This window comes from Theobroma cacao, chromosome 2 (genome assembly GCF_000208745.1).
Source record: "Theobroma cacao cultivar B97-61/B2 chromosome 2, Criollo_cocoa_genome_V2, whole genome shotgun sequence".
Taxonomy (NCBI): Eukaryota; Viridiplantae; Streptophyta; class Magnoliopsida; order Malvales; family Malvaceae; genus Theobroma; species Theobroma cacao.
This window is the reverse complement of record NC_030851.1, coordinates 38,290,993-38,318,284: the sequence shown is the minus strand read 5'-3', so window position 1 is coordinate 38,318,284 and position 27,292 is coordinate 38,290,993. Positions and strand designations below refer to the sequence as shown.

General features: G+C 35.1%; 5 protein-coding genes across 8 annotated transcripts; 3 read left to right on the top strand and 2 right to left on the bottom strand.

The window, feature by feature from the left end:
- Positions 59 to 6,651, top strand: LOC18610073 (DNA repair protein XRCC2 homolog). Of its 3 annotated transcripts, none has more exons than XM_018116154.1 (11): positions 59 to 1,990; positions 2,072 to 2,223; positions 2,526 to 2,596; positions 3,219 to 3,281; positions 3,687 to 3,824; positions 4,519 to 4,621; positions 5,302 to 5,338; positions 5,443 to 5,543; positions 5,640 to 5,788; positions 6,153 to 6,209; positions 6,320 to 6,651. In XM_018116154.1, exons 1-9 carry the CDS (start codon positions 1,657 to 1,659, stop codon positions 5,661 to 5,663), a joined length of 1,023 nt encoding a protein of 340 aa, XP_017971643.1. In that variant the 5' UTR covers positions 59 to 1,656; the 3' UTR covers positions 5,664 to 5,788; positions 6,153 to 6,209; positions 6,320 to 6,651. The 3 variants fall into 3 exon arrangements, with proteins under 3 accessions (XP_017971643.1, XP_017971641.1, XP_017971642.1); XM_018116152.1 differs by having other exon boundaries at positions 6,129 to 6,209; XM_018116153.1 differs by having other exon boundaries at positions 6,126 to 6,209.
- On the top strand, positions 7,637 to 13,367 carry LOC18610072 (protein S-acyltransferase 11). The gene is made up of 4 exons (XM_018116151.1): positions 7,637 to 7,853; positions 9,923 to 10,145; positions 11,142 to 11,440; positions 12,700 to 13,367. Exons 1-4 carry the CDS (start codon positions 7,836 to 7,838, stop codon positions 13,180 to 13,182), a joined length of 1,023 nt encoding a protein of 340 aa, XP_017971640.1. The 5' UTR covers positions 7,637 to 7,835; the 3' UTR covers positions 13,183 to 13,367.
- LOC18610071 (probable splicing factor 3A subunit 1) lies at positions 14,562 to 17,956 on the bottom strand. Its single transcript, XM_018115658.1, has 3 exons — positions 17,765 to 17,956; positions 15,287 to 17,532; positions 14,562 to 15,162 (listed from the first exon to the last, which is right to left on the bottom strand). The coding sequence occupies exons 2-3, from the start codon at positions 17,471 to 17,473 to the stop codon at positions 14,893 to 14,895; spliced, it is 2,457 nt and encodes an 818-aa protein (XP_017971147.1). The 5' UTR covers positions 17,474 to 17,532; positions 17,765 to 17,956; the 3' UTR covers positions 14,562 to 14,892.
- Positions 18,501 to 20,335, top strand: LOC18610070. 2 transcript variants are annotated; one of them, XM_007045530.2, is made up of 7 exons: positions 18,509 to 18,813; positions 18,937 to 19,122; positions 19,354 to 19,443; positions 19,530 to 19,622; positions 19,698 to 19,778; positions 19,880 to 19,925; positions 20,021 to 20,335. In XM_007045530.2, the coding sequence occupies exons 1-7, from the start codon at positions 18,613 to 18,615 to the stop codon at positions 20,110 to 20,112; spliced, it is 789 nt and encodes a 262-aa protein (XP_007045592.2). In that variant the 5' UTR covers positions 18,509 to 18,612; the 3' UTR covers positions 20,113 to 20,335. The 2 variants fall into 2 exon arrangements, 1 of the variants encoding a protein (XP_007045592.2); XR_001926688.1 differs by having other exon boundaries at positions 18,501 to 18,813; positions 18,889 to 19,122; positions 19,530 to 19,778.
- Positions 20,937 to 26,242, bottom strand: LOC18610069 (delta(24)-sterol reductase). Its single transcript, XM_007045527.2, has 3 exons — positions 26,077 to 26,242; positions 22,177 to 23,453; positions 20,937 to 21,715 (listed from the first exon to the last, which is right to left on the bottom strand). Exons 2-3 carry the CDS (start codon positions 23,422 to 23,424, stop codon positions 21,260 to 21,262), a joined length of 1,704 nt encoding a protein of 567 aa, XP_007045589.2. The 5' UTR covers positions 23,425 to 23,453; positions 26,077 to 26,242; the 3' UTR covers positions 20,937 to 21,259.

Here is a 27,292-nt window from a genome sequence, read left to right as displayed (position 1 = left end):
CCTGTTGGTTTTTCAATATGCTTCTCTTAGGCGCTGTGAATGGTATCAAGGATTTTTTTTTTTATTTCTAAGGGTTTTATTTATTGTTTTATTTGTTTTTCCTCTTTTAATTTTTCGAAGAAAAAGAAAGAAGAGTGCGGTGATGAAGCAATTTTTTGTGGACTAGAGTTTCTGATCTGGGTTTTTCCCAGAAGTTGAAGACTAACCCTTGGCTGTCTGAGTACCCTTCTTTATTCTTCTTCTCCTTTTGTTTTCATAATTTTTTAATGAATCATGTCTTTTTTTGGTTATAGGATGAGGCTAATGATGATAATTAAATAATCTTAGCGGATTTCAGTGAGATTTTATTGTCAATGATCTGATTGTTACACACACTGAGGCCTTTTCTTATAGTGTTTCGCAATTTTATTTTTGAAATTTACAAAAAATTCACAGAAGGGATTTAATTTATGCTATGATGAGATGAAAACACGTAAAGTGTTGATGGGCAGTGGAGTTGGATCTTCTTATTGGAAGGTCTGCCGTGAGCCCTCTTTTTTTAACGACTTCTCCTTCCACTGAGCTCTAAATCTGTAAATCCCTTTCATTTACCCAAAAAATTTCTTAATTTTTTTTTGTGAATATTAGTATTAGTTTTTTGTTAAAGTAAGAGGGAAAAACAGCGTCTATTACCAATTCTGGGGGATAATTGGTTCCTCTTGGCATAATGGCTCAGACGCAATATTGAAATATGTGGTTATCCTGATTGTTGGCTTTTTCTTTAATGTCATTTGATCCTGGAAACGCCACTAACACTTTTCTTCCTTCAACCCTCTTTAATCTTTCTTTAATCATAAATGTAAATTTAAAGGACAAAGAATCATAACTTTGTCTGATTAAACTCATGGAGTTTGGATGTATGGATCGAAATTGGAGTTGATTAAGAAACCAAAGTTTGTAGATTGAAATGAAGAATGTGGAGAATGGATGAGTTTTTAATTGCTGACTGATGATGAGGTGAGTCTGGAGCATGAACAACAGATTCTGTATGGTGATAGATAGTTACATCTTATGACGAAAGGATGGGTTGAACCAGTTTTGAGTTGTGAGCTATGGTTGTAACTGGTAAAGTAAGCTGAATTGATGGCTAAAACAAGAACCAAAAGTTTGTGTTCTTAACAAGAACCAATCTGGCATTTTGATGGATTGAGATTAAAACATTTGGCATTATTCTTTGTTAAAAAATGATGAATAACATTTGGTTCAATCAAATCAAACTAAGGATATTCTTTGATTTGTTATTGGTTCATAATGGAAGGGCAAGTGCAACTCGGATGGAAAAGGCATTTTTCTTTATCAATATAAAATGGAAAATAAAGCGGGTTATATTAGAGTAGCCGTCTAACTCAACCCAACCCGCAACGTTATGGAATCAAGATGAACTTTGGGCTGGGGATAAATAGAATTCCAAATGGATATGGAGCTCCAGGTGCAAATACTGACTCGTCTTTTCAAAGGGTAGAGGGGTCGGGGGGGAGTGCTTTTTTCCACCCTTCTGCTTCAGAAGTGTAGAAGGCGAGTAGCTAGTTACCTTCTCCATGTTGGGTTATGGGTGAACATTGAACGGCAACCTTATGCAATCCTGAAGATAGTGGCAGTTTTAAACTGTCAAGCATTATGGATTCCCGTGCCGAAGCTTGGCTTGTTGAAGACGAGAGTGCGAGAGAAATGTTAGACAGGGTTCTGACGGAGCGCCCTTTCTTGCTTCTTCCCCCTCTTCACAGGGTTCCTCTACGCGTCGGCAACATCGTTGAGCTCGTAGGCCCTTCTTCTTCTGCCAAAACCCACATCCTAATCCAGGCTGCCATCACTTGTGTACTTCCCAAACAGTGGAAAGGGGTCGATTACGGAGGATTGGGGCATTTGGCAATGTTCATTGACTTGGATTGTCGTTTTGACATTTTACGCTTTTCGGAATTGTTAGACCATAGAATCATGGAAGCAGCCAATGGTAAGACTAATTCTTGATGGAAAAATTAGCAGTTTCACGTCGCAACTTTCTTTGACTAATGTTCGGTTCATGTATGTCTAGGATCAAGCAGTAAAGTAGGTTGCCAGAAAAGGGAGTCTGAAGCTCAAAATGCAACAACGAAACCTTACAATGAGGAATTGTTTGCGTTATGCATGAGACGGTTTTTATACATCCGTTGTTACGATAGTTCAGAATTTCTTGCCACTCTCAAGGTGAGGGGAAAAGTCTTCTTCCTAATTGCTTAAGGCACAAGGTGCAAACTGTGCTTGTAGGAGTGAAATAATGCACTGTTTCTTTTCATAAGGAGAGAAACAAGGGTACTTATAGGAACAGTTCTGCCTTTAACTTGAAAGCCATTTCCAAGTGTGAAACCAACACTTAAAATTTTGAAAGAGACTGAATTGGTACAAGGATCTAGTCAGACTTCTCTTCATACTAAGTGTAGATTTTTGCCTTGGCTTATTTGGTGGTTTTTAATTTTCTTTTTCATTAGTGTATTTTTGCTGGATGACAGACATTACATTATCGGCTTCAAAAGGAAAAGGAAGCACACGGTATTAACGTTCATTTCCTGTTGATTGACAGGTTTGGCATTGATCCCTCTAATTCAAACCCTTATATTGGTTACCTTTTATTTTCTTTCAATTGTGGCTGTATATTGTTGGTGTAACAGTTCTGGAAAACCAAGTATTGCAGCTCTGTTGAACACTTGAAGTCATCTCTCTCATGAATATATCTTTTCAAGGAATATAATATTTGTGATGGAAGTAATTCCAATAATTGAATAACAAAAACCAAATTAATTACACACTTTGATCTCCTTCCAATAATGACTGAAATACTACGAGCAACTGAATGGCCAAATTAGTTTTTTGGCTTTACGTTTTCAAGAAAAAAAAAAAGAACCTGCTTATAAAAGCTCAAACATATCCAGATTTTGATACTGTCAGCAGGTAGTTCAAGAATTTTACTAAAAGTGTTTCCTGAGCAGAATATCCCAACAGATGTGATTGGGGGTGCCTGAAATTCATTGAAGTGCCTTTTAAAAAAAAAAAAAAAAATTCATTGAAGTGGGAGTAAATAACAAAATTTAACAAAGGAGATCTATTGGGTTAATGAATGGAAGTCTAAGTTAGCTTTGAAATTAAAATAACAGATAGGACAACCTAATTCAAATTAGTCTCTGATGTGCATAACTTGTCACCAGCATTGGAGCATTTCACTGGGTAGATCGCGGTTCGTCATCTTTTTCGCTGGATGGTAATAATAGGTAACTATATTTTGATATCTGTTTCTACAATTTTCTGGCAATCTTTTGGAAATGTCTCTCACTTGTTCTTTTTTCATCATTTCCTCTCATATGTTGTATGAGAAACTGTCTAATTGTTATTTTTGTGTTTTCTAGATTTATTTTTTAGTTTGCCAATCGTGTATAGGGTTTTGGATGTCCCAGTCTTCTGTGTGTTTGTGGTATATGTTTGTAGTTTATTCTTTATTTATTTATTTAGTTTTTCCCCCAGGATCAGATCCAGTCATTATTTCTCACTGTTTTAGCTAAATGTTTCTTTTCGTATAATAGCTACACAACAAAAACTTGCACACTCATATGTATACAAATGTACAAATGTAATAAAGAAAATTTTGGTTGCTAATTGCATTCTTGATTGATGTGTAGGAAAAGCTTGCATCTCCAAAGTGTGTCAGAAACTGTAGTTCGGGAGATTAGAAAGCTCCTGTTGGTGCATCCCATGCTTGTGATGGCTACAAAAGCAGCCATCCTAGGCAACCGATATTCAATGAATGAGTCAAGATGGTATGTTCCCTCTAAACTTGTGCAAGGGTGTTTTTGCAGTTGGCAACTTCATATGTCTACTGTCTAGCAGCTGGCAGAATTTCATGCTATAATGTTATACTTTAGAAGCATCTGTTACTGGAAATTATTTTCAATAAACTCATGATGTGGTGTTTAAGATGCCATATTTGTCATCTTGATTGATTATGAATGGAGAAGGTTAGCTGATTCAGTTTGTAGTTCATGGTTTTCTTGAGTAATGTGGATGCAACACCATTTAACAATCCCCTTCATGGGTAACCTAATGGAACTGTGGATAAGAATGGGTTAATCATGCGGATTATGAAAATGAGACAGACAAATAACCTGGGCTTTTTGCCATGTTTCCTCAGATACTAGTGTTCCTAGTAACGTAATAAGTTTGAATTGCTTCTTAGGTTGGAGTTAAAAGAATGGGATGCTTGTAAGTTCCTGGTATTAGTGATGGCTAGTTGGATTGTAGTTTCTACCTCAGTTCCATTACCTTTTATGGATCCCGATGCCCTTTTTTTCATGTCTTTTTTATCAAGAGTTTGTATCTTTTTTTTAAATATGTAATTCGCTCCTGTGATTAGAAAGGTGCTTTCCAGAAACTATAATGTTATCAGAGATATACTTCTATTCTCTGATGGAAACCTTTGTCCTAGTAGAGTTTAATGATTAATGTTTTTGACAGGAATAATAGAAAATGGCCTTCAACAGATAACCCACATTCAAGAAGTGTAACAAGTAGTGATCAGCAAGTTCCATATCGCGAGTATATGCCTGCTGTTTGGCAGGTAATGCCCTATGATTAGGTTGTTGCTCATGTTTCTTGAGGTTATTTTTGAAGACACACACTGAAGCCTGTTATATGCTGACTGTTGCTTAGCAGCTAAAGTTTGCTAGTAGTCCCTGTGCTTAGTCAAGTATTCAGATCAGTCCCTCTACTTTCATTTATGTAATTTCAAAAATTTCATGCGATCTGGATTTCCTAAATATTTTGTAAGTATATAGTTTTAGATTGGTCCCTGTGCTCAAACTTTGAATGTAGAATGAAATTTTCACAAGTAAAAGTAGATGGGTTATCAAAATATTTGCCATATGTATAAGGATTACTACAGGATCTTAAGCTTGCATGTACTAAAAGTTGCATACTCCTCCAATTTTGTTTGTAGAAATTATAGTCAAAATCAGGATAATGTTCTATAGTTCAAACTTGTGCTTTACAAACTGAGAAACAACATTCCTTAGTTGATTGTCTTTGATAGAATCATTCTGAGGTAAGACATGCAGTGAAAATTATAGATCTTTTGTTTGTTAAATCAAATTCAGTGTAGGGATAGGAGGGATTCATGTTACAAAAGTACTTCTTGTTATTTAAATATGACTAGCAGTAGAATTTGTCCTTGTTATTCTAAAAATGTTGGTTATTAAACTTTATATTATGTTAATTAACAATTCTTTCTGGCTATTGCAGTCCTTTGTTACACACAGGATTCTTGTACAAGCCACAGGTTCAGATTTTTCTATAAAATAGCAGAAGTCACTAAATTTGTTTGGCCTCTTTATGCTTGCAGTTGCTTTAATATGCATCTAAGTTGTCCTTGCCATGTTACAGATAATGATTTTGTTAACGGTGAGCATCGAAATGTCTCCATATATCTATCAGAATGGCTGCTGCCACCACTGAATTCCTTGGACAAATTTGTAGTGGGAGATGTAGGAAATGCTCATTCTTTTTATTTTTTAGAATAAAAACTAAATATCAGCATTTTCCCAAAGTTATATCTGACATCAGTTTTTTTCTACCTGCAGACTGGTGTGTTCATTCTTTCTTGAATGTGTTACTGGGTTATAACTTATAATCTTCAGCAACTGGTTCCTTTGTTCTCTCTCAAGTGGTTCTTAGCAACCGGAGTGTAACTGGAGTACAGTGGATTGGGTCTTGAATTATATTGAAACAAGTATGATGCTTTTCTTTTCACGTTGACTTCATGAGTGTATATGATCTTGATGTCTGTTTTTCTATTAGTTTTGTACTTCACTCTGAAAATAAGTAGTACATTAATTTTCTCTTTAGCAAATGTATGTCTATGAGTTGACTTGTATTGTAATCATTGTTATTTCTGTTCCTAATTAGCTCGACAAGTACATTAAGTTGTTACATCTATTTGCTGTGTAATCCTTTACCCAGCATACGGGAATTGAATGATTGTTGAAGTTTCATTTTCCCATTTTATCCGTTCGAACTCTTAAACTGTATTTCTTACCTCTTATTTTCTTTCAACTGTTGTACCGAAGCAGCAATAAATTGAGGCACTCTTGCAGGAGCCAATGACCTTATCATTGTTTTTCCGGAGATGCAGCAACCGCCATTCATGCAATGTGGGTTTGTCTTTACTTCCTCGTCATTCTCTCCCTCTCTCAAGGCCCTTTATTTCTAACTGCTTCCTTGCTGTAGCATTTCATTTTATATTTTTTCTGGAAAAATGCAGGTCGATTGGTGGTGTAATGCCTGCTTGATTTCACAGGACTAGGGTCCGGTATAAATTGCTTTCCTCATGAATGCCAGAGCTCATGTTAGTCCCTGTGGCCTTTGAAAATGAATATATCATCTAGGATTGTAGACTTGTTCTACAGGGTGCAGTTGCTATGCACAAAGCAGAAATTGACAACAGTGTGTGGTTTATCATTAAGTTGTACTATACTTTTCACCCTATAACTGTTTTTCTTTATTTTATTTATTTAATTTTTTTTTGGTTATTTTTCCTGTGTATCCTAATTTGACAAAATCTCTAGAATTTTGCTAATCTATCATGATGTGCAGGATAAATTCTTGTTATTCTTCTTAATTGAAATCAGAAGAATTCTTTTAACTTTTATAGTAAATAAATTGGATTTTTATTAAAAGCTTTTTTTGATAATTAGAATAGAACTAATAGATTTTAGACTGATTTAGTTATCGAATAAGATACTCGAAGTAAAATATTCAAACGTTTAAAATTTTAAATTTTTAAAAGAGAGAAATTTAAATTTTAATACTCGAAATAAGATATTCAAACATTTAAAATTTTAAATTTTGAGAAGAGATATAAATTCTAATTTTAATACTCAAAATAAGATATTCAATTGATTAAAATTTGAAATTTCGAGAAGAGTTTTTAGTTTTAGAAACATCATGTGAATTTTAAGAAAAGAATGGGTTACTTTATGTTATTTAGGTCAAGATTACATACTTCATCGATATCTAAAAAAATATTTATTTTATCTTTTTTAAAAGGGAAATTTTAAATTTTATCTAATTTTTTAAAAATTGTATAAAAAATTTATTTTTTTTATTTTTTTTATTTTTTTTATATTTACATTAAATTTTTATATTTTATTTTAAATAAAATAATTTTTTATAATTAATTATTNTAATTAATAATTGATTAATTGTTATTATTGAAAATGTTGCTTATCTTTTTATCATTTGATGATGTGATGTTAATATAACATGATAAATATATCATAGTGAATGATAACATAATATATTAATATAATTATATGATATTTTATTTTTTATATTAATGTCATGTAAATATAAAATAATAAATTATATTATTTTAATTAATAAAAATTAATCAACTTTAATTATAAGATTCTATTTGATCTCATATGAAAATACCGACTTAAATTTTTTTTTTCAAAACAAAACTTAATTGAACATAATAAAAATAATAATTTATTTAAAATTTTTAAATAATTCAATAATTTTTTAAATATTATACTTAAAATATTTCTCATAATACAAAGTTTGGTTGGGCCAAGGCCAAGAAACCGGATCCTGAAGCTGAACCTTAATCTACGAATTCCAACACCAAACAATATTCAAATGTTTCTCTCTCTTACAAGTGAAGAATGAAGAAGACCCTGTGAAATTGAGTAGAATACTATAATTACAACAGAAAATTAAAAGAAAAAAAAAATTCATTCAACCTCCCCTTCCCTAAAGAAAGAAGCCCGAAGAACATGGCTGACTCGGGCGAGGTCGGTTCGATTCTTCTTTCCTTTTCTTTTCTTACGTAATTTTATTTCCTTCGATTTTTTTCCTGTTATTGCATATCGCTTTTCATTCCTCTTTATCTAATTTTTCTATTCTGTTTTTACGATTTTGGAAAACAAGCCTGCTCAAATCATAGATATATTTATATCTCCATTTGTTTCTGTTTGTATATATGTAAGCAAGTGGGATAAATAGGATTTTCCTTATTTTTGGTTTCTTATTAATTTATGTTTGGAAGCATAAGGATTTCTGGATTCTATGATGCATTTAATTTAGTTATGTTTTAATGTGTTGTATGTTCATCTGTTAGTTTCATTTGTAGGCTGTAGCCTTTAATTCAAATATTAGTGAGTTCCATAAAAGTTTGTTTAAGAACTAATTAATTTGGTCAATAAACCCTTTGTTACTAGAATTCAGTTTGACCACTGCAGATTTTGTATTCGATTACACAATTCGAATTGTGTGTCACTTGCAATCTGAATGGAAAAGTGATCGAATCTGATCAAAATAGAAAGAAAGAATGAGGCTTGATGTAAGAAAAAGAAGTTATGGTGCAGAGAAATACAATTCTCACTTTCTCATGGTATAAGAGAGCCAACTACCTTAGCAATATGATATAAAACTATTACAAATTTTGTATAAAGGAAATTTAATCATGCTATATGAGTCCACTTAAGATAAAGGAAAATTAAACTATTCCCAGCATACCACCTATCTGTGTCTATGGCTTTCACACTCTGGTTCAAATCATCCTGTGTTCTAGGTAAGTTAGGTAAAGATATTTATAAGATTTTGTCTGGCATTCCCAAATCAAGTTTCTGATCAAATGTTTTCAACTTGTTTTTGGTAGGATTTAGTTCTGGTTAAAAGCATGAAGTGAATAAGAAGAGTCTTCTGTCAATAAATATTAGTTAGTTTAAGACAGTTATGACATTGATGACATAATACTCTTACCTTCATGTTTATGGTAATGAATCTTGATTTATATGGATGAAAGAGTCAAACACTTGCTACATCTGTTAGTGCTCATAATGATACACTGTTTACAGTTTGGCTTCCTCCTTCAATTGCGATTACTTGGGCAATAAAATCCTAATCTATTTTCTTCCTTCCAAGGTTGGTTTGAAATTATTAAGAATATTGAAGAAAGACTACCTGCTGGTCAAATGCTGTTAAGGAACCTCCATTAAAATGCATGTGCCTTTATGGAAATTAAGCATATGAATAATTATTTAAATAGGAACAACTAGGCTGCACCTCCTTTTTGGCTGTTGTCTTAGTATGCCTTCACTTGTACATAATGTCAATGCAATTCACTAAATTTGGGATTCAATAAAATAGAAAATGCACATATTAATATAATTTCTGGAATTTGGAATTCGAGATTAAGAATCAAAAACTATTTTTGTCTGTTGCAACTTGTGCGCTAAAAGGAATACTCTGTTGATACTTTGCATTTATTTATGAAACATCAATTGATCCCCTTTTGTTGACGGCGCTTTCAGATTTTGTTCTTAAATTTAAATAATACTAATGTCAAAGAAAACAAAACATTTGAAGTTCTTCCTTGACCTTTCTTTATCTGGAATTTTGCTGAGAAAGATTGCAACGAAATCAGGAAAAGATTAATGACAATAAAAGTCAGGTTTTGTTTAAGAAAGATAGTGTGAGGTTTTGGCAAAAAAAAAAAACGCTAGGTGAATAATTCTGTCATAATATGAAATGTAGAAACGACTGGGAATTTTTAAATGTATGAGCTTGTCTTCTAAGAGGATAAGCAGTTGTGTACTTGATTGCTAGCATTTAAGAAAAAGCATCTGATGATATCCTATGGAAATAAAATGGAGAAGAAATCAGTAATCTATTTAGACAGAAAGTGTAGCTGAAGGGAGTACATTGCATCTCACTTCCAAATATGGAGGTTGAGATGGTATAATCATTGTTCAGTTGATATTTGCTTCTTTATATTCCAGTACAATGAAAAAGTGAATTCCCTTAACGGCTGACTGAAGAAAAGTAAACACTCTTTTCATCTGGACTATTTCAAATGTAGGAACATTTTGTAACACCAGTCATTGAGGATCATCAGACTACATGCTGGGGTTGTGGATTGCGCCTCCTTCTTCCAACTTACGCACCTGTTTTCAAGTGTGGTTGGTGTGGAGCCATAACAAATCAAAATGTAAATAAACCTGAAACCAAATGTCTTCGGTGGAGACGCTTGCGTGATCGGTGCTTTGTTTGTACTCTCTTCATGTTTATGCTCTTTGTAATATGTATGTTCTCTCTCTCTCTCTCTCTCTCATATGTGGCTTATATAAAAGTTGAAAAACTCCCTCACCCTGCTTTTCCCCCCTTTTTCCTTTAATAATTAACTAGACCAATGATTTATGAATCAGTGCATACGTTAACTTCCCTTTAAAATATGTTTAACGAATTTGTTTGCACGAAACTGTAGAGTTTCTTTTACAACTCATCTCTGGCTTTATGTGTTGCCTTTGCTAATTGGTTTTATCTATGTGTATGATGAGTTCTGTTAAAGAAAAGGTTAAAGTCTTAGCTCAAGAAGTTTTCGGAGCAGTTTTCTTAATTATTGGGTTATATTCACTTAAAGGTACTATCTTTAGTTTAGACTTATGCTAATCCATGGTTTGAGTTATATTGGGAAATTACAATTGATACTTTGAAGTTCTGCAATTACTTTCTACATCACCCTTATATTCGGTTTTGTTTGATCTCAACCTCTTAATTTTCAGACTTGGACATTTAAACTTTCTTTCCAAATTCACCCTTAAATGTATGTAAATAGTTGTACCAAACTGGATTTTTTAAAGGTTAACATTGGAAAATAATCTGCTCATAATATAAGTTCTTGTGGCCGACACTAGATGGAGTGCGGAATGTTTGTTTAAGATTTTTGACGGTGGTATTGAATGGATTAATCAATAGTGGAAGAAGATGCGGAAACTTTTGCATAGTGAAGTTTCATAGTTATATCTCAGATGGGTGCATAAATATTTATCCTCATATTTGCCTGTCACACAAAAATAAAAATTTTATATCAGGATAAGAATTTTTTTAATACATATCCCCACGTGGTTTTTTTCTGCAAGTGCTGAATTTAAGTGTATTTATTTTGATTTATAGTGTTTATAGCCACATTTGCAGTTTCCCTCTCTGAATACAAGCAGTGGTGGGCTAGTTTCTAAGTCGCATTATCTAATTCTTCATGAAGTTTTATATTTCTCATCTATGTTAACATGCAAGTGCAGGTGGGGGGGTATGGGCAGTGTATCCTGTTGTTTTCTCTGTCAGCTACACTTGTGGGGTTCTTCATTCCATCTTAACAATGACCTTGGCTGCAACTACTATTTCTACCTTCAGCTTAGCAGCATTTCAATGTGCTGGTACACCGCCAATCATATTGTGGGGTAGCTATCCTGTTGTAGGGAAAGGTGGCCTTGAAAACTATACCTTCTGTCACTATTGTTCAAAGCCAAAATCACCAAGAGCGCATCACTGCCGTTCATGTGGAACATGTATATTGGACATGGATCATCACTGTCCTTTTGTAAGTAGCATATTTTCAGTGTTGAAATAATTTATTGTGCCAGGGCCTAGTTATTTTGTAAAGTGTTGATGCAGATGTCGTGTAAATAAGAAGGTTTAATGGACTATTTGATATTTTTATTTGCAATTGGTATCAATTTTCTTGCTTATTGCATAATATTAGGGAACAATTGCATCATTGTCTTGTTGTTTTCTGATAGTGATGAAGCTGTTTATCTTCATTGATAACATCTTGGAGTTAGGCTATCAAACCCCATAAAATATTGTGCTTCATTTTGACATGAGAAGGAAAGATCATTAATCTTCTCTGCAATTAATAGTTAACAGAAATTGACTAGGAGTAAAACCTCCATGAAATAAATAACCCCTACTTCTCCGTTGTTTCATTATGTTATTCTATTGTAACCTTTTTGAAAAACATAGAGCTTACTATTAAGCAATTAAAAGTTTTCCTAGGAGAAAGAGACAGAAAAAAAAAAAAAAAAGAAGGAAAGATAAACAAACTAATTCTATTAGCTTCATTCTGAAGTGATTTCAACTCCAACTTGAAATTTTAATTTACATGGTTGACAAATTTGCAAAATGATAAATGGATGTACATAAACTACTAGTAATAACTTTCTTATGTCTTCAAAGTTTGAATATGTTGATAGAACAACAGACAGCCTTTTCCCTTTCTGTGAGACACTTTCTTAGGTAAGATTAGTGAAAGCAAGTCTTTATATTTTCCATGCATGTTTTCTTGGATTTTCTCCCCATTCTGATATGTCTATCCCCATTATGTCAAATGTTCTCATAAGGGCATCTGTAGGTCAGCTTCTAAGGGTGGTCAGTAGCATAGGGTCCTGTCCTCTATTTTCTGAACTTATTTTTATGGAATTGGTGGTGCCTGATGTCAAAATTGAAATTGAAGCCGCATAAGATAAAAGCTTTATTTTTTTGGGCTCTATATTTCACGTTAAGGTTGAAGTGCTAATGTTATAGTTCACAGATTTGGATTCTTTGTCCTATTTTATTTCTTTATTTCATTCTTGTTTCCCATTTAATTCAAATTTTATGGGCTGGTTAAGGCTAATCTTCAAGTGTGTGCATTCTTATGTGCTGATTTGCTTATTGTGAAGTGCTGATGTTGTACATCTTTATATCCAGATTATTTAATGCTTGTTACTTCGGTCGAGTAAATTCCTGGGTTGCATAGCTACGGCCTAAGATTCTACATGACTTTCATGCTAACTCTATTTGCTTTATAATATGACACAGATAGGGAATTGCGTTGGAGCAGCAAATCACCGGCACTTCATCGCCTTCCTTTTCTCAGCTGTTGTCAGTACTATCTATGTTTCAGTCATGTCCGCATATGCGGGGTTGCATATCTGGCCACCATTAAAGTACAGATCTCCAGGCCACTTGAACGGTTTCAGCAGCGGCTTGGCATTGAGAGCATTGAAGGAAGTTGTTCTCGCTTTGCTGAGCTCTGCAGTGCAACTGTCTGCCCGGGGGCTTGTTCTTGTCTATCTGTTTGTTTCGAGCGTTTCCGTGCAGATCGGTTTAAGTGTTCTTCTATGGCAGCAGCTTTGTTATATATACGAAGGTAAAACTTACCTGAGCCATCTAAGTTCCCGGGGAAGTGATCCGGTTGAGGAAAAAGATTGCCAAAATATTTTCCGGTTTTTCGGTTGGCCATATTCGATATTGAGATACTTGCCTAGTGAGCGAAATTCGCGAAAGAGACACAAGAAGTGAAAAAAGAAAAATATTGTTTTGAGTCATCGTTATCTTTAATTAACTTAAATCGATGACAGTATGTTTAATCTCTTTCATTTTTTTTCTCTTCTCATTTTATGATGGGTTTCAATGTTTGATCCTCTGCCTCACTTAGAACTGAGAATCCATTACACTACAAGAGGATGTCCAGGTATTTTACACCATTAGGCTGTTCAGAACTTGAAAACCAAAGTTCACAACAATGGGCTTCCAGCTGCCTTTGGTGCTCTGGTAAGCAGGCGAAAGGGATGATATCATTGTACCGGCAGATCGGACTTGAGTAGAAAAATTATGTTGACGTAATACTTACAAATATTTTTAAATTGTTATAAGAAAATTAAAATAAATTTTTATAGTTTGTTTTCTTTTAATCTAATTTTTACATTTTTATTTTAAATATAGTAAATTTTTTAATTACTTATCGTTAAATTTTATTATTTTATATAATAATGAATTGACATGATCCACGGTCAATAAAAATCAAATGAGTGTTAACTTAATCCATACCAAAAAGAGTTGGATGGTAATATGTAGTTATTGGTTTAAGCATAGGCTGTGGGTAAAACATAGCCTCTAAGCATCTCTCCACCTAAATTAATTAATATAAGAAATACAGATATTTGATAATCTGTTTAATTAAATAATAATTTTATAATAATTAATGAAAGTTATGTAAATCAAATTGCCCATAGTGCAAGTAAGAAACTCAATGCAGTATTAAAAGAGAAAAAGATACAAAATACTAGCAAAAGCACCCCCAATCAACCACAAGATCTTATCAACAGAAAAGGGAGCTCCACCTTGCAACCACCCCAGTCATGCTGCAAAGAGCAAAGCTGGCAGCCTTTAAAAAAACCGCCATAAGAACTCTAGAAGCAAGAAAAAGGAAATGCATCCATGGGATAAATAATGACAATCCACTCCTACCTGTCTCTGCAGTCCTAAAACATCTGATAGTGATAGGTTCAAAAGACCAGGAGTCCAAACAAATAGCTTTTCTGAAGTGAGAAAGTAAAGGCATCAGAAACCTTACCAAATTTGGAAACAGCAAACAGCAGAAAATAAAAAATGAATTCTTGGGGCATGAGCCCCTTCCCTATGGTGACACATATCAGGGAGAGGTATTTGCTCAGCAAAGCCCCGGTGACACACCACAGAGAGGTACTGCTCAGCAAAATCTATTGACACTTCTATGCTTCCACCATCTAGCCAAAGCATTGTGCTACCTACAAAACAAAAACTTCTTTCTGGGACAAGGCCCATATGTGTCACTAAATTTACCACCATATAAGCTTGAAGACAGTTTCATGATCATAAGCATGGGCACTCAGCAAATATTTCAGATCATATACAAGTACTAAACCAACTGCAATTAGTGATATAAGCAGGTAACTTGTCTCCCTAAGCAAAAGGAGTCCTCTACTTCAAATTGCCCCTGTGAGGCTCGCCAAAATGCCAGATCTGTGGTAGATATCAGACTTGCCAGATCTGTGGTAGATATCAGACTTGCCATTAGTTTATAACAACAAAACAAGTTTAACTATTGTAGTAACATTAAGATAGTAATCCTAATAGTACATAACCAACCAATGTAATCTCCAAAATATAACAACAAAGAAGAATGAGCAAAGAGTCCCACAATCATTTTAAGTCCAACAGAAACCTTGGATGGCCTTGTTCAAAAACTCATCACCTCTTCCTACCACCACGCTCCCTCAATGAAAGAGCTAGTGTTTCTCCCGCTCCAACATTGTAATATGCAAGGGTCATATTGTCCTTCAGAAACCCGGCTTTTCCACTCAATTTCTGTTTGTTTGCAGGGAGCTGGATCTCCCCTGCAATTTTCTCCTTCAAACTGCCAACTGTTTCAGATAAGGCCTGCACTGTGATCTCAAGAAGCTGTCCTTTGAGATTACCTTCATCAAGGTTGGGAACAGACACAGTAATGCGAGCAGGTCCCTACAATAGAAACCAAGCAACAGTGAGAGCATAATAAATCAAGACACCAAATGTAGTATAAATTATGTTGAAAAAAATATTTAAAGAAATCAAACTTAGGAGTAAGAGCAACAGCTCCCCATACCGGATGTTGACCAAGGAACTGATCTTCTGGAACAAGCATGGAATCATCAAGCTTCTGTCTCTTTGGCTCTGGTTCATCAGGAAGTGGTGGAGGAGCTTCTTCAGGTGGTGGTGGAGGAGGTATTCCTTGGGGCAAAGGTGGAGGCGGCTGCATCATAGGCATAGCAGGTGGAGCGACAGGAAGAGGGGCATAGGGTCGAGGTACTGACACAGGGGTAAACTGAGAACCTGGTGGAGGGGGCACAGGAAAATTAGCCAGATTCATGGACATTGATGGAGGCATTTGGGGTGGCCGATTCATGATCATGGGTGGTTGGCCAGATGCCATCTGCATTGGAGGTGGTGCTGGACGAATTGTGGGCATCATTGGAACACCTAACGGACGAGGTTGAGGTAATGGCATAGGAAGCCCACCACTAGAAGCTGCAGAATATTGGGGAGCATTTGGAGGAACACGAGGAAGATTTAAAGCTAGTCCAGGTGGTGGGGGGAGAGGACGAACTGATGGAACACCAGGTCGAGGAGGAGGCGCAGCAGGACCCGGAAGGTTCTGTACATTGCTATTGGCAGCATCATTTTGATCCTCTCCCATGATAGTTTGAGACATAGCTTGATTTGCAGTGCGTCCAATGCTTCCAGTATGACCGTCCCATATAACCTGTTTTGGTTGCTCATCTTTCTTTTTCTCTATCTCTGCCTTGACAGCATTAGAAACTTCTTCCTCAGTAGTACCAAAGATATCAGGACGTAAGCGTGCAAGTCCCACAATGTTTCTTGATATCTCATCATCCTGTGCAAGAGTTGTCTCCCTAATCTTTGCAAACATCCTTTCTTTCTGCTCCTTATACTTGGGATCAATTAAGGAAATTCTCATGTGCTCAGACATCTCATTAATGGGAATTAGCTCGCCAGTTATTGGTGAAACAACAAACTGGGTCGGATCTCTTTCTGCAGGGATTCTCTCCTCAGGCCTTTTCCAGTTCTTCACAATTCTCATTGGTGGTTCTGGTTCCTCATATGCCCTTGTCTCTTTCTTCTCGCCATCATTCTCTTCAATGCTAGCAGCTCTCATACCTTCCTCAACAAGCTGTACCTCTTCTTCATCCATTTCCATTTCCACCTCCTTTCCAGGCTCAACAATTTCATCTTCTTCCGTAGCAGATATCTTGCTCCTCCTTATAACCTCCTCAATGGTCATTGGAGGAGGTAAGTCCTCATCCTCATCATCAGCAAAGTCTATAGTCTCAACCACAACAAAATCATGCCAATCAATCATTGCCATTTGCATTCTCTCCTGCTCAATTTCATCCTCAGCTTTCTGCCTTGCCTGCTCCTGGGAGTGTTCCCATTCTAGCCGATGCAAGCACCTCTCAAGCACAGTTGTCATATCAGCAATACTATTCCTCAATTTCTCTGTCAAACCCTTTGGAGGCATCAACACTTTGGAATAAGCATCCGCAAGTTCAGTGAAAAAGGTAAACATACTATGAGTCGGCCTTAGAAAATGAAACTGAGGGTTGTTAATCTCCCTACTAGTCAGTCCCGTCAAAAATGATTTCCCATTTCGTGCAACAAACTGTGCAGTTAGCTTAATAATATCCAATTCTTCCCCTGTAATCCCTTCAGGAAGTCTAACAGTATATTGAGCAGCTTCTGGTGGTTCAAGATTCTTCCTCACAGGTGGTCTGAACTGTGCAGCAGGATCAGGCTTAGCTCCTGCCGCTTCCACTTCATTCCCACCACCACCAGCAGTTGGAGCAGACTCAGTTGGAGCAGAATCCACTGGCTCTAAAGGCGATTGCTGCTGCTGAGAGTTAGACTGGTTCTGATTCTGAGCACGAAATTCTGACAACCTATGTTGATAATAAGCATGGTAGGGATCTGAACTAGTCAAGAAATTGAACTTAGCATTGTTAGCGTTATTGGCAATGATTCTTTTCTCGAATTCCGGTCCATTTTTTGCAACAAACTGAGCAGTTTTATCGACAATGTTCCTAATATCTGGAGGGGGATGAATGATTCCAATAGTTCTAGTGTGGGTCGCAATCGAATTGGCTTTGTTTTGCTCCTCATTGGTTGGTTTCTCTTCGATTTGATCTTCTGCCGGCACCTGAGATGGAGGTAAAGGCCCCAAATCCCCATCCGAAGGCGGTGCCGGGAGGGGCAATATTGGCATTACCCCTGGCATTTTTCACAAAACTTAAAAAACTAACTTATCAAGCAAGAATTAAATCAACCGTCATCAACCTGCAATGAACAAAATTTTAAACAAAATAAATCAGTCTATTCCAAAATCAACCACAAAATTAGGGCACAGCGTAAAACTTAAGATGGCAGTTCCTTTCGGTGACATTTCTTCCTATTTTTCTTCAAAAAAATTACAGATTTGGAAACCGATAATTCGAAACAAAAACAGCGCCGCCGATTTTGATAAAAGATAAAAAAAAAAAATTAACTCATCAAAACAAGAGAGGCTGACCTGGGATTGCTCGTATCTCTTCTTTGATCTGAGCCAGCGAATCGGAGAAGAAAGAGAGAGTGTATTCTGCCGGATTTTAAAGAGAAGAAAAAGATTTAAGTCGGCGGGGTTTGGGTTTGGGTTTGGGTTTGAGAGACGAAGGGCAAGCAAGGGAAATGAAGGGGGCGACGCGCTTGAGCAAATTGCGTGGGGCGGTCTAATATAATATTTTATTTGTAAAAAATACATTAATATTTATTATCATAAACGTTGTTTTTTTTTATTTTTAAACTATAATTATAGGTAAAATATTATTAAATTTAATAAAAAAATATTTTTTATTTAATATAATTAACAGTTTTATTTATAAATAAAATAAAAAAATATTTTTTAGAAAAAATCATCTGATACAATTAAAATTTATAGATTTACAAATTAGATACATTTTATTGATATTAACAAAAAAAATCTAAAAAATGACACATTAAAAAATTTATTATAAAAAATATTTTTAATAGAATTTGATGGATATAATTAAAATTCTTTATATATTTATAAATAAGATAAATTTTATTAAAAAAAATATTTAAAATAAAATTAAGAAATATTGCGAATAAATATGAAATAAAAAAATTTTCAGCATGTGTAATTTTTTATAATTATAGATTATTTATAATAATAAAATTATCATACAAATTTACATGCACATGCACAAGTTTCTTTTATACTGGGAGCGGGGAAAGGAAAGATGTGCAACAAGCTCTATCTGTAAATTTATAAAGAAAATATCTATTTGTAGGGACAGTATACCCAGAAAATCCTTATCTCTTTGTCCAAGTAATAGTAGATAGGGGCTCTGATATGCTGACATGTATCCACCCGAACTTGGCATTACAGTTACAGAGAGAACAATGGCAGAAGCCAGCCGTTTAGTATCATCCTCATCAGCAAGAACTATCAACCAAATTCCAAGCTCATTCCAATCTAAGCTCAATTCCCATAAACTTCAATCCCACAATGTCAGTGTTCGGTTTAGAGCTGCTTCCAGAAAGCATGACTACTCATCTCTGGTACCCTTCAACCCTTTCCCTTCCATTCATATTTCTCTGCATTTTCGTGACCATGATTTACCCAGAAACATGCAGATTTTTAGATTATGGAGTGTTTCCGTTGTTACCCTTTAATGGGTGCAGATTAGCAAGAAAGACAGTCGGAGTGGTCGACGCCGTCTGATCACGATTTCAACAGCAGATGGAAGGTGGCATGGAACATGGAGCTGTGACTTCCTTGTATCTCTCAAAGACCTGGACTTGGATGACTTGGTTGAAGATGATGAACAAAAAGATGCTCAGGTTTATATCAATCTCAGCATCCAAAAGGTCATTTCCATCTCTTTCTTTTCTCTTTTGTTTCATGCTATAACTAGTTATTAATGCTTGATGTTACCATATCAGAATTATATTCTGTTCCTTGATCGATTATCTTAAAGACTTCCATACCATGATAGAAAGATATATGGCTGTAGGACCAGTTGCTTGAGAAGTTTAAACTGATAAGAAATTGCTTAACTTTCTATGTTTAGTAGTAATTAACTATAAGTTGGATTGCAGCATGCCAGCTTTGGTCTCTCAATAGATGGAAGGATTGTGACATCTTTCACTAGGAAATGTGGCATTTGCTCTTCCCCATATTGCAGAGAGGTATTTCTCCTCAAAACAACTAGAAGTATATTTGTTCCTTTGTATATGCTAGCAATTGACATTTCCAGCTCCGAATTTTTCATCAGATTGATACCTACTTCAACGTTTGGGTTCTGGCTTCGAGTAGAGACCATGCTGCAACCCATCAATTGCCTGAAATTGGTGGAGATGATCCATCATTAAGTCTCTAAACTCAACTCTCTCTCTCTCTCTCAGCTAAGTACATACTCATCGATGGTGTGTGATATGTGCAGGTTATCTATGTGAAACCAGGGTATGAAGCCAACTTGGATTCACTGATACAGGACACCATCCGGCTAACTACCACCACCAAGGTACGAACATTGAAGAGGAGAGCAATCTCTAGAGTCAGATTAAGCATTTGAGTGTATATAGATCTTTCTGATGGTACTCCAAATTCCTTACTAAATTGCAGGACACTTGCTCAGAGTCATGCCAGAAATCTGAACCCACCCTGCGTTGTAAGTACTATTTTACATAATATTCATTGATTTAGATAACAAACTTATTGTGTTCTAAAGCTACCAAAACTCACCAAAGAATTTTGATGGGGCAGATATTGGCAAGAAGAATGCAGCTTCCATCGACAAGAGGTGGTGTAGACTGTTGGAACTAAGGAAAGCGAATCTACATGATGCAAATATTTAGATTATTTATACTAAGATTTTCTATATTTTCTGTCTATATGAGCCATAGATTAAAAAAAAAACCCAAGTCCTAAATTTTGATGTTGATCATGAAATATTGGAAGCCATGGTTACTTTGATTATGGAGCTTGAATCGTGCAAAGTATATAATTTAGTATTTAAGATTCTAGCCTCTTTGTAATAAATTTTGTAATACTTTGCAATAAATCTCAATTTTGTTGAAATTTAATACAGCAAATATTGATTTTCACAAATTTTAGAAGTTTTAACAATATGATTAAAGTAAGAGCAAAGAATAACAAATGCTTATTTATCAATTCATGACAAAAAAAACTCATGTAATTGATTTTTTTTTAATTAAGTTATATTTTTTGGGGAAAAAAAAAGAATTTGAACCGTATTCTTTGAATTAAAATACATTCATTTTATTATCAGATCAAATACCCGCGTAAATTAAAAATCTAAATTTTAGATTATTAATTCATAGTGCATACTTAAAACATTGAATAGAACTAAAAGAAACTATATAAATTACTAGTGGTCTAATGAGGAGTTTGAGACAAATGAGCTATAGATGGGTAATGGGTTCCATGGCTGATAAATATTTTATCCTCTCTTTGTTCAAGTGTGGAAAATCTTATGCTGAGTTAAGAAAGTTTCAGGATTATTGAGGGACAGGGTGAACCTGAGCCATGGCCCCCAGTGTCACGATCAGCGGCCGCACGGTTTAGGCTAAAGTTTAAAGTCCGTGCCACCCTGCCTGCCCCAATGTGTCATTTTTCACTTTATGCAATTAACTGGAAGTCCAGAAAAGACAGAAAGAAGGAAAACAAAATATCTCCGATCTAAACTTCTGATTGCTGGAAGACATGTTAGGGTCACCGCACCTGGTGCTCTGGTGCAACATACCCGGATAACATAATAAGGTCACATCTAAAAAGAAGCCTCATTGTCTTAGTCTACGTGAGAGAGGCAACCATTCAAGAAACTCGTCATGCTTAAAGCATCCGAATAATGTCAAGTACAAACAGCATTCGATGAGGGAACTACTAAGCAAAGATAAGAGACAGAGACAACAAGACAAGACAATGCAAGATTCGCCACAGAAAGCAAGAAGTTCTACCAAAGTTGGTCAGGTTCACCTTAAGTCAGTCCATAGGCTGATCAACCTCCGCATATGCAGTTTCAAGATGGGCTTGTTCAGCTTCTTGCACCTCCTTCTCAGTCTTCCTTCCTTTCTTAGATTTGTAGTAGACACTCATGAATGTTCCCACAGCTCCGTACTTCCTCCTAACATGCTCATAGAGACCCGCATCAAACATCCTCCAGAAATCCTTCTCATTCAGCTCAGACACTGCATACTGTGGCTGGAAACTATGGTTTTCAATCAACCATTTCTCCAATTTACGAACTGCCTCTGCACCATCAAACACCTCACCCCTCAACACTGGGCCTGGAGAATAGTACACCCCCACATCTGTGTACATCTGAGCATAAGGTGTATCACCCTGTCTGCGATGATGCTCAAAGCCTGGTTCAGGATACACCATAGTCTTGACTGGAAGCTTGAACAGCCGATGCGGGCAGAGCCAAATGGGATAGATCTGGAAAATCAACAAATTATACAATCACAATCTTAACACTTAATTCTAACGATCCTAATTTACAAATTTTGAATAGTCAAATTAAGAATTTAGCCGAGAGAACATTTCCCAGCTCTTTTGTGTGTTTGTGAGGCTGCAAATAACAAACCAGCCACGATTCCTCCTCTGTATGAAGGAGCTTCTACGAGATCTAATATGACTAATTATTTTTCTTCCATTCAACCTTTATATGATAGGACCAACCACAGTGAACATGTCTTACCAGGGAAGAGCACCTATTACCTTTCATTAAGGTAATCATCCCATCATAAGAAAAATATAGCCTTTAAGAGTGAAAGAGAGACAATTTAAAACAAAAAAAAAAAGAGTGAAAGAGAGACAAATAGAAAAGTAACATAAAATATAATAAGAAGGATGAGGAAGTAATGAAAGGAAAACAAATGCGAGAACATAAAATTTACCTCCATCTCTTGGTGGACCCACTCTAGGGCATCCCCAACCTTGTAAAGAGGAACAAGCATGTCTTGAATGACATGCATGTCATGGTAATAATTTCTTATGGCTTCACCTTGAGTAGCCTTGAGCAAGGAAACCTTGGGTGGCATCATCCAGCCCAAGAGAAACCTAAACCACCATTGATCTCCGAATGGAAGGATGAGCTTCCCCTCCCAATACAAACATCTTGTGTGCCTGTGGTAATACTCCCTGGTAGGAATGTATTCTACAAACTCTCCCTTCTTTAAAGCTGTCTGTGCATGCTGGTAGAACCAGGGTTTAAACCACCAACCAACACTGTTAATTTTATTCCCCTTCTTCTTGGCCTCTTCTTTAGAGGCATATCTCCCAGTCATGAAGACACCTTCAGCGGGCGAGTAAATCATGCCTTCTACAAACTCTGGAACTTTCTCTGGATTATCTTGATCACAATCTCTGGGTGTAAAAGAGTCCATATAACCCTGTGCAAGCTCCTTCAGATTCCCCACTACTGGTGTGTACGTCAGCCTCATGTATTCTTTAATGGGAATAAGTTTGATTTCAGCAGCAACAAGAAATCCAAGGGTTCCTTGAGACCATGGGATAGTATAGAAGAGATCAGAATATTCATTGTCCTTGGTAGCTCTAACAACACGGCCATCAGCCAGAACTATCTCATAAGCTACAACAGTATCAGAAAACAGGCCATAGATGTGGGAGCTTCCTTCAATCCCGTAGCCATTGATTAGACCACCAACTGTGAGATCATCAAGCTCTGCAACCACAGCAAGGGAAAGATTCATTGGGACTGTGACCCGTGTGATCTGCCCCATGTTTACAAGAGGCTCAACCCTTGCAATCATTCTCTCTTTATCAATTTCGAGGATATTACGGAAAGCAGACAAATCAACTTCAAAATGGCGAGCCCTCTTATAGTCTACATTCCGCATTCCAACAGCAATCCATGGTTTACGGGCTGTGCACACAAGACCATCCTTTTTTGGATTCCTCTGCTTGAGACGCTTCACTACTTTCTTAACATTTTCATCATGTTCCTTCTGGCGCTGCTCGAAGGACTTCATCTCGGATCTGACATCTCCAAGATATATGAGAAAATAATAGGCACATGAAATAGGAAGGACAACAAAAATAACAAAAATACATCGAAACTGGACCAAAAAGTCCACCAAGCCCTTCTTCCTCTTTGGGCGAAGGGGTACTTCAAGATCTGACATTGTGTGGGGCCACAAACACCTCTTTTCCTCTGCAACAACGACAGAAGTTTTAAGTCAATAGACAATGCTCCAATACAGCATTTGCATTTCAGGGTTTTCAGACTTTTGAAAGAAAGAAACTAGCTTAGAATGCTTAAATGAGATAAACAACTGACAAACAATACCCTTCACTGGCCAAAAGGAGTATAACCTAAAAAAATGGATAAATTAGAGCCTCACTTAAATTGTCTTTAAGCATTAAGGATCCCATAAACTCATTCATTATCAACCTAGAAGATTAAAAATTACATGCAGAAATGTAAGAGACAGACATTTAACATAAACAGGTCTGTGTATAACTGACACAAAAAGATATATTGATGTTCACAAATAAAATAGAAAAAACTAAAATGCCCAAAGATGCATATCAAACAGAGCAATCACTTCTTTCCTTAGAGCGGTGGAGCAAAAGATGCAAAAGCTCATAGTGAAAGCTCAATGACCAATAGGTTAGTCGAGAAACACTTAGAAGAGGTCAAGGTAAAAAAACTGAAAACCATTGAAAATCTTTATTCAACATGCCCAATGCTATTCTCGCAAAAATGAAAACTTAAAGCCTCTTATACTATGTACCAATAGCAGGAGACCCCCAGAAAACAACAATGGTTAGAGCTTAAGACTCTATCTTGGAGGTCATGAGTTCAAATCCTAGGATTGGCAGGGTGGGATTTATGGGATGGGAGAAGGATAGCTAGCTCCTCAATACTAACTAAATTAAGAGCAAATTACTCTTTTAAAGAATGTAATCCTACTGAATGGGCAGAACAGGCATCTTTTGTAAAACAGCATATGATGTTTAAGTTTATTTGAGAAACAAAATTGAACAAACACAGGTTTGATCTCTTTAGCAAAGGAAGTAAAGCAAGACCAAATCCTCTGAAGAAAATGGCACCTCAAATCACAATACTGATCAATACATCATTCAAGCAGGAGAAGAGACGAAATTTTAAATTTCAAAAGACATTTTCAATTGCAGCAAAGATACATCAACTAAGTGAGCATTCTAAAAGTGAGTTGTTTCAAACTGACAAGCTATCCCAGCCCAAATTGCACATCAGCACATTAGATGTATGTCCATTTTGCTATTCTTGTATAGAACACAAAGTAGATTACAATATTATGAAAACAGGAACTTATTACCCATCATATTATACACTAATTAAAAAACCAAGTACCATACAAATTCTAGTTTAATGCATAAAAATGAGAGGAGTGAAAGAGAACAAATAAAGAATTTTGTCAGGTTAGTGAAGGCAAACAGGGAATCCCCATTACAAAACTGACAGAAGCGTGACAAAGGCACTCCAAGATGGAATAACCTGTGTCACAAAACTATAATAGATTTCAAACCCTAAAACCCTTCTCACTCTAAACTGTATCCCTTACTAGCATCAGATAGAGCATTTGACTCTGTCCAAAAGACAAATGGTTGGAAAAAGAAAGGAGCGAGGGGTAGCTAAACAGGTTATCATTGCTTAAGTTGCAAAAACAGTTTTCCTTTGTTTCCTGACCAACTACTACCATAGAGATCAAAATAAAAGCATAGCTGAGCAAACAAGACACAATATATTAAACTGGAAAACCTCAACTTATCAGAAGGTTAACATACAGTTTGCCATTTTGTCACTAGTGTAATACCTTTCAAGAACAAATTATTCTAAGCTTTAAACAGAATGGAATTTCAAATAACAATGATATCTTCCTAGTAAGAGAAAGAAGAAAAAAAAAAGATATCTTCCTGAAAAAAAAAATCTAGTATGGTTGTGTTACATTCACTCAAAATTTGAGCAAACAATCGTCTTGCATGCAACATTAAAGCCACGTGTAAAAATAATAAATTTATAGTATCCTTATTAATCCAATTCACTTAAGACCCAGATCTTCCCATGGTTCCTTTTTCTTCTTTGGGAAGTACTTAATTGCATGGACCAAACAGAGCATTCAGCCCAATCCTAAGCACCAAAAACACATTAAAAGGAAAAAAAAACAGACGGTCAAAGAAAATCCTCCGATCTCTGCAAATGCCATCAGTAAATTAAGACATTGTTTGGCACATAACATAAAACATGGGAAAAAAAAAACAGACAACACATTTATCAAAAACACAGGTTACAGATCTAGATCTACCGTTATAAACTACAAAAAAAAAAATAAAGTGTGAAAAATAGTAGTACTATTACTTATAGTGATAGCTAGTAAACGACATTTCAGCTTCAATAAATCAAAAACCTCTACCAACTATTTTGGTTTCCAAGAAAACAGTAGAAATCACTGAACTTGTCAAAAACAATCAAATTTTAAGAGTAACAAAACCAAGCATTATAAAGAAGTAACATCATTTACTTCATTTTCCACCATTTCTCATTTCCTCGGTAACTCACCAGGGATCTAAGAACAACAAGACAAGAAAATCCAAAACACAGAACAAAACAAACAAAGACCGAAGAAAAAACACCATTCAACCGTTGCAATTGCAAGGTACAGACATAAGAAAAAGGAATCAGTTTTGTTTCAGTTTTCCTCCATCTTTCTTGGTAACCAAACAGGAAAAAAAATCAAGAGCGAGAGAGTAAGAAAAAAGGAGAGAGAGAGAGAGAGAGAGAAGAAGAAGACCTTAAGCTCCAAAGCTGTAAGAACGGAACCGTAGAATAAGTGAAGAGTTTGGAGAGTTATACTAAGAAAGAAGAGCAAAGCAGAGGAGCAGTTAAATACAGAGTGAACTCAGTGTTCTTCGACACTGTTGTTGGTAGTGACGGTGAATGAATATCAAAAAAAAAAATGCAACCAAATCTGATTTTCCTGATTTTTTTTTAATTTTTACCTTTTCTGAAATGTTAATTGAAAATAAATTCCTTTATTTTAATTGAGGAAAAAACAAAAGAAATTGAAGAAATCGAAGACAGATCAGAAACGCAAAAAAGGAATGGGGGCCTATTGGATTCGCTGGCGCTCACAGGCAAAACCACGTGACAACGCGACCGTATCAAACCATACTTTATTTTACTAATCAAAATTAGTAATTAATTAATTATTTTTTCTATGTATAACCCTAAACCTTCTTAATTAATATATTTTATTTAATGGGCAAGGACAAAAATTTTGACGGAGTTTCTTAGGTTATTGATGTTTGTGAATTGAAAAATACATATTCAAATCTCCTACTAACTTTTGTAATTTAATAAATTATTATTCATATAAAAGTTTCATCTTATCATATATTTTATTAAAAAAATAAATTATATTCTACACGTTAAAAATCTTGACCAGCAGATGCAGATTCATATCATGTGTTCATTTAACTATAAATAAAATAATATACCATGAATTTATATTAATAAATATTCCCTAACATCCTTTTTTTTTAGTCATTTTTTAAACTTTCACAAAGGTTAAGATAAAAATTTTAACTTTAATATATTTTATATTAAAATTTGAAAAAAATTTATTATATAAATGTTCAATGCTTTTTAACATGAAAAATCACAAACAATAAATTTTCTTAATTCTTGTGTTAATGAGTAAAATAACAATCTTTAAACAGTTAAAATGAATTTGTGACGCTTCATTATCATTCATTAAATTTTTATTGATATGATGTCATTTCGAATTGATTTTTTTAAACATTTATTCAATTATTTAATCATTACAATTTAGATCTTATAATAGGAATTTTAATTATGGTTGAAATTAATTAACTTTTATGTTATACTATGTAATATGCTATCATACTTTCTTCTATAAGTTATAATTTTAAACTCATGGAAATTAGAAAAAATTATCAATTATGATTTATTTATATCTATATTTTTTATGCTATTAAATTATAAAT